The sequence below is a fragment of the Gekko japonicus genome, unplaced genomic scaffold, assembly GCF_001447785.1.
Source record: "Gekko japonicus isolate JY-2015 unplaced genomic scaffold, Gekko_japonicus_V1.1 scaffold4698, whole genome shotgun sequence".
NCBI classification, from domain to species: domain Eukaryota; kingdom Metazoa; phylum Chordata; class Lepidosauria; order Squamata; family Gekkonidae; genus Gekko; species Gekko japonicus.
Window position 1 is genome coordinate 44,293 of NW_015165976.1, and position 11,419 is coordinate 55,711.

Consider the following 11,419-nt stretch of genomic DNA (forward strand, 5'->3'; position numbering starts at 1 on the left):
GCAAAAAGATAATCAAGGAAGATAAATACAGAGATATTTGTTGGACAGATCAAGACAAACTGGGATAAATCAAAGGCCATTTCTATTACACAGGCAATACAGTTTTTATTGTGTTCGTTCCATCAATTGCAGCAAAAATTGTTATAAGCTAAATGAATAATCAAAAGAATTTAATTGTCAACAATTCTTCAAGAGTGATTACGTTCTAAGTTTGTCCTGGAAGGGAGAGATGAAAAAAACAAAAACAAATATACAGTGGCATGAAGTCTCTTTCTATGGCCAATTTTCAATGCCTCCCTAAAGCATTAAGGCTACTGAGGCATATTACTGCAGGTTATGTATCATCTCTTCTTTGGCAATGAGATGTGTAGTTTTGTTAACTAGAGCCATCAGTGAATTGAGCTTATGAGACCAGTCATTGAGAAGGTTATTTGGGTCCTTGGGTTTCTGGAAGTTGATAATTCCTGCCAGCCTATCTACTTTTGCATAGATGGTCTTATTCACCACTAAGTTGGATAAAAACTCCTCAGATTCCTGTAAAGCAAACAAATGGTACTAAATTAGGTACTTAAACTGAAATCCACACATCATGCTTGGAATGAAATTCTTTTGAATGATATCAAAACAGAGGGTTAGATCCAGTGATTCATGGAGACAAAGACTAATAGCCACTGGGGTTGAGAAGCTGCAGTAGGGAGGTGGAAGGGGGCAAGATTGTTTCCTTCTTCCTCTTCTGTCACCAAAGCTACATTGGGAAAAGGCAAAAAGGGCAATTTCTTCTCCCCATTCAGCTTCACAACCCATACTGTTACTAGTCTATATTGGTCTTGCAACCCCAAGAATAAACTCTTCCACATTTGGAAAAGACAGTTTGGAATCCTTTCCAAAATGTGGAATCACGGGAAATATCTGCAACACAGTATCTTCCACTAACGAATCATGGGATTCAACTGATCTATTTTGAAGATCAAAACAACACGCTTGATGAAAATCAAATCCCACTGAAATAAAGAACATGGTCCAGCAATCCACTTCAGTTTTGCTCATTTATGTATCTGGTTGCTACATACACACAGTTCTTTATAATAGTGACTCTGGCACTGAAATGATATTGGTGGCCTCAAACAAAATCTGCCAAGCAATAGTACAAGTCAAGACAAGTATCTTGCATGATGCAAGGCTAGGAAACGTACTAATACGATTGCAATACTTTGCTGAAGGAGATAACATGTATGTCTGTTTAGACGTGTAAAAAAACTTTTCAATTACATAAGAAATTCAGAACCATCACATCTATCCCCATATTTCTAGATGCCCCTGGAGACAAGGGAGAATCAAGAACATTAATTGTATGTACAAATGGGAAAAGCTTAAGACACAGTGAAAACAGGAAATAGGGAAGTTGGGATGGACACAGTGGATTGTAAGGGTAAAGCTCCATATGATGAAGAGATACATGGAGTAGCTGCAGCTAACAATCTCCTACTGACTTAACAAATTTGGGCTTCAATCCTAAGAACATTTTCCTGAGGACAAGCCCCACTGAAAAAAATGAAGCTTACTTCCAAGTAGACCTGTTTAGGATTGCTCCCTTGGTTAAGTTTTGCAATGGCCACGCCACCCCTTGTGATTGAACTAGAGGACTCCAGAGCATTATTCTGAACAGTCACTGTTCACCAATGTCACACGTTTTACATCAACCTGAGCACCACTTACATCAACAGATAAATCCAGGAGCTGTGCCATTCTCTTCATAGTAATTCTGGTGTAATATTTTGCCATTATTCTAATATTCTAAAAATAAAAATTAGAACATAAGATTATGGTCAAACAATCAAAATGTCCCCATAAAACAAAGTAGTAACAGAACCAGAGCATGCTTAGACTCTATAATGGTATACAGCTTCAAAAAAGAAATTTTGGGATTTCAGGAAATGTACAAAACATTCTCAGATTAATCTGTAGCATATAGCTGATGATATGAAGCAATTTGGAGCAGGGGGAGAAGCATTGCGGGAAGCCACCGGAGGGAGGGGAGGAATTGGGAACGGGGTAGACAATTGATAGAACGAAATGATTTAATTTTATATGTTGTATTCCTGAGAAAATAAAATTTGTTTACCAAAAAAAAAAGAACCAGAGCATGCTTAGACTCTATAATGGTATACAGACTCTATAATGGTATACACCACAGTTAGCAATTAGCTCACCAGAGAGATCTACAAGTAAGTTCTACTAACACATAAACGCATATACAAAATGCACCATGGATCATCAGTGAGTTAAAAACTTATGAAAGTATTTATAAAGGGAGTTGCAGTAGGCAATACAGCAAATTAAAATGTCCTTTCAATGTTGCTCAAATATGTTAATTATATTTGGACTTGAGCAGAAGTGGTATAAGATTTGTTATTAATTCCTAAGTAACAATACAAAAGTTGTAATAAGTCTTATTTATAAGAAAAATTGTACATAGGATGACAATAGCTACTAGCAGCATTTCTCACATTCTAATTAATGCTCTTAAGCAGTCTGTACTTACATGCTCCACAACTCTGTTTTTTAAATCTTTCCATCGTTTTTCACCTTCCTCTGTATAACCAAATACATCTGTTGCAGGGCTTTCTGGAGACCCTTCCCTTAATTCTGTTCCATATTCCTCAACTAAAGCAGTCCAGCGCATCAATTCCATAGTAGTAAATAATTTTAAAAGATCTCTGTTAAAAAACAAAACACCCCCATAAATGGCTGGTAGAAACATTATTCTCTTATACCATAAGATGGTGCATTTAAACTTTCTGCAGGCAACACTAACCACACTGCCCCGCTGTTAGGTTCAAATGACTGGCCCCAAACAACCGAACCAAACTGGCCAAAAGTTGGGAAAATGTTGGGAAAGGCACCTTCCCCGAACATCGGTTCCCAAGCTCCGGACCAGACCAAGTTCAGCCCAGATTTTGGTTCATGAGTCAGTTCGTGCCCATCCCTAACATTAATCTTCTCAAAGACAGACACTTAAACACTAATTCATAGAAAAGAGTGTGCCCACACAGACTCTTATTTGCAGGTTTGTATGTAATAAGCTGAAACAGTTGCTACGGTTTTGGTGTGGTATAGACAAAAGGGTCATGCCCAAAACTATGAATGCCAGTTCTTACTTCTACATACCATAGCTGTATACAAACTCAGGCATTATGTTACAATATTGCAAATACTGACAGATCAAGTATCTTCACCACATTTTCCAATATATTTAAAATATACTCTTTTAGGCATATTTTAATGTCCATAAAGAATTCAGACTTTGCACTTCATGTAACATTTGTACAGGACCATTTTCTGGTACATTCTCACACCAACCATGTTATAACATAATAGATTACTAGAAAAGTTACATACTTATACTTGGGGATGTCTTCTAGTTTTTTATCACTGCTTATTCTGTGTACCAGATCAGACTGTTCATTATCGTAAGGTGATAGGATAACATAAAGTACCACACTCTTCAGGGCCTGTTTGAAACAGAAAAAACTTGATTTTGCAGAAAACATTCTTATTTACTATTAAGCATTCTAGAGAGATTCACAAAAGCAGCAAATCAGGCTATCTACAGTAATGTTTTGATATATTTAGAAGACTCCCCAAGTATGCAGGAAAATGATTATGTAAATCAAAAAACCCCTCCTCACTAGCACCCCCCCACACTAAAAATGCTTAAGGACAAGGAAGAACAGAATGCCAAGAGGGAAGTCAAAAAACACAAGAGCTCTTGAGAATTTACAGAATCCTACAGATAATATTTGGGTTCAAGGGGGACATTTCCAAATCATTTACTGGCTCCTGTGATTTCTTACAAGGCAATAGCTTGTTCCTTTTAATAGCAATTTTTCACAAGTCACATGAGAGTCAGGCTCATTGGCACCCTTACTGTTCCAGCAATGCACACACTGACACGAGTGCTTTACAGAGAAGACTGCAAACTCAAAGGCCTAATTGAGAAATTCTATTTATTTTTTGCATTTTGAGCACACTCTTCCTCCAAGGAGCTCAGGTCAGCATAGAGTACTCTGTGATACTCCATTTTATCATAACCCTGTGAAGCAGGTGAGTGATTGATCCAAGGTCACCCAGCAAAACAGTGTGGATTTGAACCCGGGTTTCTCCCATATTCTAGCCTGACACTGTAACCAGTACCCCCTGATCACCAGACTTGGGCCATCTCATACACAGTCATATGTGTGGTAAAACTTGTGACACATATCAGATTGGATCCAGACTACATTTTCTGCTAACACAAGAGGTGGGGTCATTTCTACCAATTCCCCCTTCCTGCTGCAGACCCACAAATTGCCTCTCATGATGTTCCTGAGGGCCTCTGTCCACAAGGAGATCAGTGGGCTGCAGTGGGAAAGGGGGAGGTAAGAACATTATGTTTCACTGACAGAATTGCTTTTCATGAGGAGAAAATTCAGGATGGATCCAATGCATTGTTATGTACAGTGGAGGCAGGGAAGGATCTTTTGCCTTCTTGCATGACACAAGTTGCAATGCTAGCTTTTGAATTAGTCCACAGACTTCTAGGACACAATTTACCACACTCAAACAACTTCAGCGAGCCTCACAAACGACATACACTAAGCCAGGGGTCCCCAACCTTTTTGAGCATGCAGGCTCCTTTGGAATTCCAACACGGTATGGTGGGCTCAGCCACAAAATGACTGCCACAGGAGGTGAAGCCAGCCAAAAAATGGCTGCTGCAGCTTACCACAGTGTAGGTCCTTGTGCTGTGGTTGCAGCTGCTACCAAAGGAACATTTTAAAACATCTGCATAGCCAATCAAATCTCCCAATAGCCAATCAGAAGCCTTGCTATGCAAAAGACTCACCTGCTCACCTTCTGAAACACTTGGTAGGCACCAGGAAAGGTGTCAGCGAGCACTATGACACCCACTGGCACCATGTTGGAGACCCCTGCCTGAGCTAAAAAGAATTCAAATAGAAGGAGAACCAAGTTTTTGCTCAAAATCTGAATACAGTGTGATATTACAGTTCACAAGAACAGCCAATACTGCAAAAGGAACTTGAGCCCTACATCAAAATCAAAAGGGAAGGAGCAACATGATATTAACAGTACAAAAACTTCCTTTAACAGACTGTAGTGCCCTCTCTTGAAAGGCCCACGCTAGCCTGACCTCATCAGATCTCAGAAGCTAAGCAATGCTGGCCCTGGTTAGTATCTGAATGGGAAACAACCAAGGAAGTCCAGGGTCGCTATGCAGAGGCAGGTAATGGCAAGCCACTTCTGAACATCTCTTGGTGCCTCTTGCCACCACCAGCAACAGACTGTAGTACAGGAGCTGGATCCCACAGGAAAAGTGTGTGCAAGGAATCTGGTAAAACACAGCCACTTCCTCCCTTTTCTGAGGCAAAAGAAGGAGGGAGCAGCAATTTTCACCCAACTCCCCTTCGTTAACGCAGTTCAGGTCCACCACAAGGATGCCTCGGCCCTCAGAGAAGACTTTCTGGATCAACAACTGGGGACAGATGGTGAAAGAATATGTTTACCTGTTGCCATTTGTTGCCTTCGGCCTGAATGCAAGGTGTATCATAAATAGCTCTGTAGTGCTTACAAATGGAAAGATAGGAACCTTCATGCTGATCCAGCTGAATCATTAAATTGTAGTATTTCAGTTTTGGTTTCTGGAAAGTTGAGAAATGTCCTGTTAATATAGACACTCTGAACTTGTCAAGGCTGTTCCACAAACATTAACAGAGAAATCTATTTAAAACATATGAGTATAACTGCATAAATGAATGCAGCGCAAAACCTCCCAGACATACTTCTGTGTTTTCTTCCTGAAAAAACTTGGTGTTAATTTTCTTGCTAATAATTTGGGTTCTAATGTAGTCTTTCACAGCCAGACAAAGCCTCATCTGTTCCAAGATGAATTCCACACGCTCTTTCTTTTCCATTGATCCATATGTTTCCACCTAAAATGAAAAATGTATTCAATAGATTATATCTCCAGGTCATCCATTAAAAAATCTTACAGGTAAATCATAACATGTGTCCTAGTAAGATAGCCAAGAGTTCTGCATCACACAACCTCCCCTAAATTATTGTGTACAGTTTCATGCCTCAGCAATGTAAATTTTTGATGCAACTTTGTGCATAGCCATTCTCAGAAAAAAATAATTAAAAGGCTTAGTGATTTAAACCTTCCTCCAGGAACTGGATTTCAGGCTGCTGCAAGAGGAGGGAGGAGAGAAAGCTGCACCTGCAGAAATGCTAGTCTGGATCCAAGCCAACTGGTTTACTTACTTTTCATCCAGACTTTTATAATGTGGGGAATACCAAACATCTGTTCATTCATGAGCCCAAAAAATGTTTCTAACTGCTATGTTTAAGATACTTCTGAAGCCTCATGAAATCTGATGTTGACCTTTCAAAATGTAAAGGTGCTTTCCTAGCCTTGTTGACAAACTTTATTCCTCTCAAGAAAAACAACTAGACAACCAGTGGCTAAAGAATAGACAACTAGTGGCTAAAGAATAACAGCATGACAGAATTCTTTTCCAAGCTGTTTAACAGCAGCGCACTAAGCAATAAAAGCTGTTAAGTAAATTTTAAAAATCCAAGTTTTATCCATTTCATAAACAAAAAATCCAAGTTTTATCCATTTCAAAACTATAATGTATGCTCTGCACACTTGAAAGTTAAATAAAAAATCCCCTTCGGGGATTAGAGCGGGGTAGTAAGTTGAAACAATAAATAAATAAATAAAAAGCTGTGTTATCCAGTACTTGTAGGGAACAGGGGTTGCCAATTATACAATTGTGCTTGATACTCAAGCTCTGCCCTGCCCTGCATCTAGTGGAATCCACAGTGACCAAACTGCTCCATTGGGAACACCATGAAGATAGCACCCAAGCCTGACTGGACCCATCTACCTGAGCCACCCTACACAGCAGGGAGACAAATGGTCCATCTAGCTGGGTGCTCCAGAGTTTAAGGAAGGCCGAGAGGAAAGGAGGCATCCAAGGATGACATTTGCTGGCAGTGCCAGTTGCCAGAATTCCAGCATTGGCTGGAAGCATCCAGCTGGCCAGAGGAAGAAGTGGGAGTGGGGTGCACGTATGTCTGAAGAGGCAGGGGCATGAATGGCTGAGAGGGAGGAACTTGCCCTCTGAGCTATGTCAGCTAACTAAGTGTTCTGGATAATCAAATGCCGAATAATAAAGCTTCTATCATATACTGCAAGATACAGTGCTAGAACAGAATCTGTATCTGCTGATCTAGAAATATCACAAATCTCCCTCATCTCTTTAAATGTATACTATACAAACCAGCTAGAGATACTTCATTAGTCCTAGATCTTGCCAGAACTCAGTTTTGACATCTGCTCACAAATCTGTTTTCAGGTGTCAATGAGAACAGCACTACAAAACTATCACAACACACACTGTAGCTTGAATATATGTTAATATATTACAAAAGAAATCTGAAATGTATAGTTTTTTGCCAAGAGGACAAAAAGATAAAAATTTACTTAAAAACTGATTAAAGAGTCGGTACTTGTAAAAATGTTATTCACTTCATGTTAAACATTCCTGGACCACTACCTGAAGTTCCTGCAGAATTGAGGCAGCTTCTTTTACTTCACCATTCTGTTCTTTTATTGTTGCAAGAGTCTTCGTCAGCCGAGCCCTCTCAATTTCAACATAGATCTAAAAAAAAAAGGTTTCCTGTATGTAAAGTGTTTAAGAAAACTCTGTGAGCTATATTAGAATCTTGGACCATGATCATTCCATGCAAGGCCACAGCACATGTGCAGAGATGTCTCCACAGGGATACAGAGCATCTTACAAATTCTTAGGTCTGTGGATGATCAGAAGAATCTGAAAGGCTAATTGCATATTAGGGTGAATGCTTGTTGACCTAGAAGCATTTTTAGAACACAAAAGGGGAAATTAATGAAGAGCCTGCCATTCAAGCCCTCGCTATATAAGAAATTTACAACACAACCCTAAGCAGAATTACACCCATCTAAACTCAGTGACTTCCAACAGGCTTAGAAGAGTACAACTTTGCTTAGGACTGAACTGTTGTTTGTTCAGCATTAGCCTATGTACTCAAACACTTCAAGCCAGCAATGAGTATATGTGAAGAAACATTTTAAACTAGCATTTTGTTTATCTAGGTACCACCTTGCGATCCCAAAGGCCCACCCCATCTGCTGGTCTCCAAATTAAGGGCAAAATATGAATGGACTGCAACAGTTCATACAAGCCTTCTGTTAGTTACACCTCAGGAACCTTAAGATAAATACATAAGCAAAGTCTTTATCTTAAATCTCCAATTAACTCTACCATAAAACAAACTGGTGACCTGAAAGAGGCTTTGCAGTCTCAAGATAACTGTGTGTTCTAGGGAGGAGTTCTAGGAATAACACAGCTCTTGAACAGGAACAACTTTTACCTTTCCTTCTGTAACCATGCGCAGTGTGTCAATTAATCGTAATTTGATCGGTAGATCTGTGATCTCTTCAACGTAAGTGAAGCACTGCTGGACCATTTTAGCAACAGCCTAAAATGAACAACAAAAAACCCTTATAATGTTACATCTACACAGCCATGCATAAATAGAATTTTTATTTATTCAAGCATTAAAATACACGAAAAAGTATCCGTCCACAGAGAATCTTTGTAAAGAAATAAAAATAGGAAAACATTTACTTGAAGCCAAAGAGGTGACCAGTAACATCTGCTTCTGTTTACAGATGGAGAGTGGAGAGCACATAGAACATAAAATGGCAGAGACATTCCAATTCCTCTCATTTTAGCAGCTCTTTTCACAGTTGCATACTACAAAGTTTCACTGGCAATAAAAAATGAAGCACAAAAGGAAAAAACTTGTTTGTCTGCTACAGGATCTCCTTTAGAAGAACTGTTATTTCATGATTAAGGGATAACTTATTCAGAGTTTCTATAACTGGAAATCAGGCTTATTACAGCACTTTGAATAAATTAAAAATATCTCTTAGCTTAATGTATTGTATAGCATGTGGCATTACTAAGAACAGCTACGAACACCATGAGGTTTCTATATACCTGCTACTAGGAAGGCTTTCTCAGATTATACCAATCTTTTGGCACTACAGAGGTTCAGGTGCTGCAGGAAATTTTAACATCGTTCAGGCAAGATGGCTTTTTTTTTTAGAATACAGTAAAAATTTAAATTTTACAGCATTTCTGTTGGTATCAGATTTCTTCAGCACTCAAACCAGAGTATTTACCGTAGTTGATGGAAGCACACAATTGTTCCACCAGTTAGCATTATCAACTCCAAATTGACTGCTGTGTACAACACAGTTGAATGCATCTTACAGGCACAGGTGTGCGTGTGTGCATATATATCTCCTATCCCTTCAACCACAGGTTGGTAGGATACAGAAAAAGGGAAAAAAGCAAATCAATAAATTATTAAATATTACAACTATTTAAAAACATGTGCTAGAAATTTAGTAACAGCTTGCAATCAGTCTGTATCATTAGAAAACAACAGTTTCAAGATAATATAGTTACCGAAGCTCCCTCTTAGCTGTGGTGTCTTGAGAGCAAAAATTCTACTCCACAGGTTTGGCATAACTTAAATAAGAAAGAACATCAAGCACTAAAACAGCTAGAGCAAAGAAAAGATATCATTATTAAACCAGCTGATGGGGGGGGGCAGTAGTCATTTGGGGCAGGGAGGATTACATTACTGAAGCCTACAGACAGTTGAATAACACTACACACTATAAAAGGAGTAAGGAGAATCCATCAAAAATTGTTAAGAAAGAAATTCAGGAAAATTAGTTACTAGAACACTGAACATCAGAATAAAAGCTCCCAATATATCACACCTGGCTTTAACGAACAAAAGACAATTTAACAATACATGTGACAAAAGACAATGCAACAACACATGTGAGATGGGGTCCAATCTTTTTGAAACTTGGGGTGGGAGGGAGTTGAGGAGAGGCACCAGCAGCTATGCTGCAAATTTGGTGCCTCTACCTAACCCCCCACCCCCCCGATTGATACTCCATTATAGTCTATGGGGTCTATTGACTACAATGGAACCAGAAAAAAATGACTTTTTTTTGCACACCCCTATTATGCTTTTCAGTATGATTTGTAAGCTGCCTTGAGTCACAGGGAAACATGGGATATAAATATTTGAATAAATAAGTACTTTGGGCAGATTGATAACATTTAAGCAACTTCCTGTTTGTTAGGTTAGGCAGGATTCTGACAGTGATTGTTCCTCCCCTGTTATACTTGACCTGTAATGCTGGTTGTTATATTTCACTTAAAAAAAAAAACCAAAGTAGACTGCAACAGTCCCCTCACCCCAAGTGGTGGTATGTTTTCTGAGGCTCAGCACGAGGCAATGGTCCAAGGCCAGGTCTACCAATATAGTAGAAAGGGGTGGGTAGACCTAATTCTCTGGAAGCCAGTGGAATATAGTGGAAAAGGGTGGGTGAAATTTGACTTGATTCTGTTTTCTCTTACAATGTTTAAATTATTCTTAAAATATAGTTTAAATATAATTTAAAAGAATTTATTCTGAGATTTTTACAAGGTTATGGAAGTAATCTAAAAAATTAATTTATGCAATAGTCAAATGTAGACTCGCTCACAACTTTAATGCCACTAAGCTTTTTTTGTTCACAAGGTAGAATTTCTGCTCACAACACTGTGGCGCTTACCAGGTTACCAGCTTACCATTGCAGCCTTACCAGGTTTCGGATGACGAATCAACCTAAGAACCTCTTCAGGTTCAACCTTCTCCCATACTTGTGTAACTAATGTTAAACTATGTTTCAACACAGTGATGTTATCACAGGTCTCAATACCTTCACCCTCATGACAGAAGTAGTCTACCCATATTTCTGGAGAGCTTTCATCTTCACTTTTGGAATTTCTCTGCTGCCTATTTCAATCATTAAAGGTTTTCCAAAATAATTGCGGATTTTTTGATTGGGCATGTCTATCCAGTTTTAGCCACATCAGTCTGATGTCTTTGCTTTTTGACATGCAATAGCCTCCTATAAGCTCGTTTCTGATTACAGTAACCTGAAATATGGTAATGGGAGCAGAAAGCTTTCACTCTGTGGTAAACTCTCTTAAATTTTGATTTAGCCTTCTGACATTCTCTACCATTCCATCTTTCCCACCCTTCTTACAATTACTTCATTCTTCACAAATAATGCTTGAAAAGCACCCAGTAATCTGGCCAATAACTGACCTCAGTTTTACCTTTTGTATGGTTAATCAGCTCTCTTTTGATGTCATTTATGCTTTCCTGGATCATTAGCCTTCTTGCTTTTTCCAGCAATATAGGGATTTTACTTGTTATACCTGCGACATAATGG

At 38.8% G+C, this 11,419-nt stretch overlaps 1 protein-coding gene across 1 annotated transcript in view; it reads right to left on the reverse strand.

The window, feature by feature from the left end:
- Positions 1-39: 39 nt before the first annotated feature.
- The window catches only part of PSMD12 (proteasome 26S subunit, non-ATPase 12), a 27,549-nt gene continuing 16,169 nt past the window's right edge, over positions 40-11,419 (reverse strand). Inside the window, exons 4-11 of the mRNA XM_015411477.1 lie at positions 8,479-8,586; positions 7,623-7,727; positions 5,841-5,990; positions 5,565-5,699; positions 3,400-3,512; positions 2,543-2,717; positions 1,717-1,794; positions 40-534 (exon numbers count right to left, since the gene is read on the reverse strand). Coding sequence (XP_015266963.1) covers positions 325-534; positions 1,717-1,794; positions 2,543-2,717; positions 3,400-3,512; positions 5,565-5,699; positions 5,841-5,990; positions 7,623-7,727; positions 8,479-8,586 — 1,074 coding nt within the window. The 3' untranslated portion in view covers positions 40-324. The remainder of the gene's footprint in view (positions 535-1,716; positions 1,795-2,542; positions 2,718-3,399; positions 3,513-5,564; positions 5,700-5,840; positions 5,991-7,622; positions 7,728-8,478; positions 8,587-11,419) is intronic.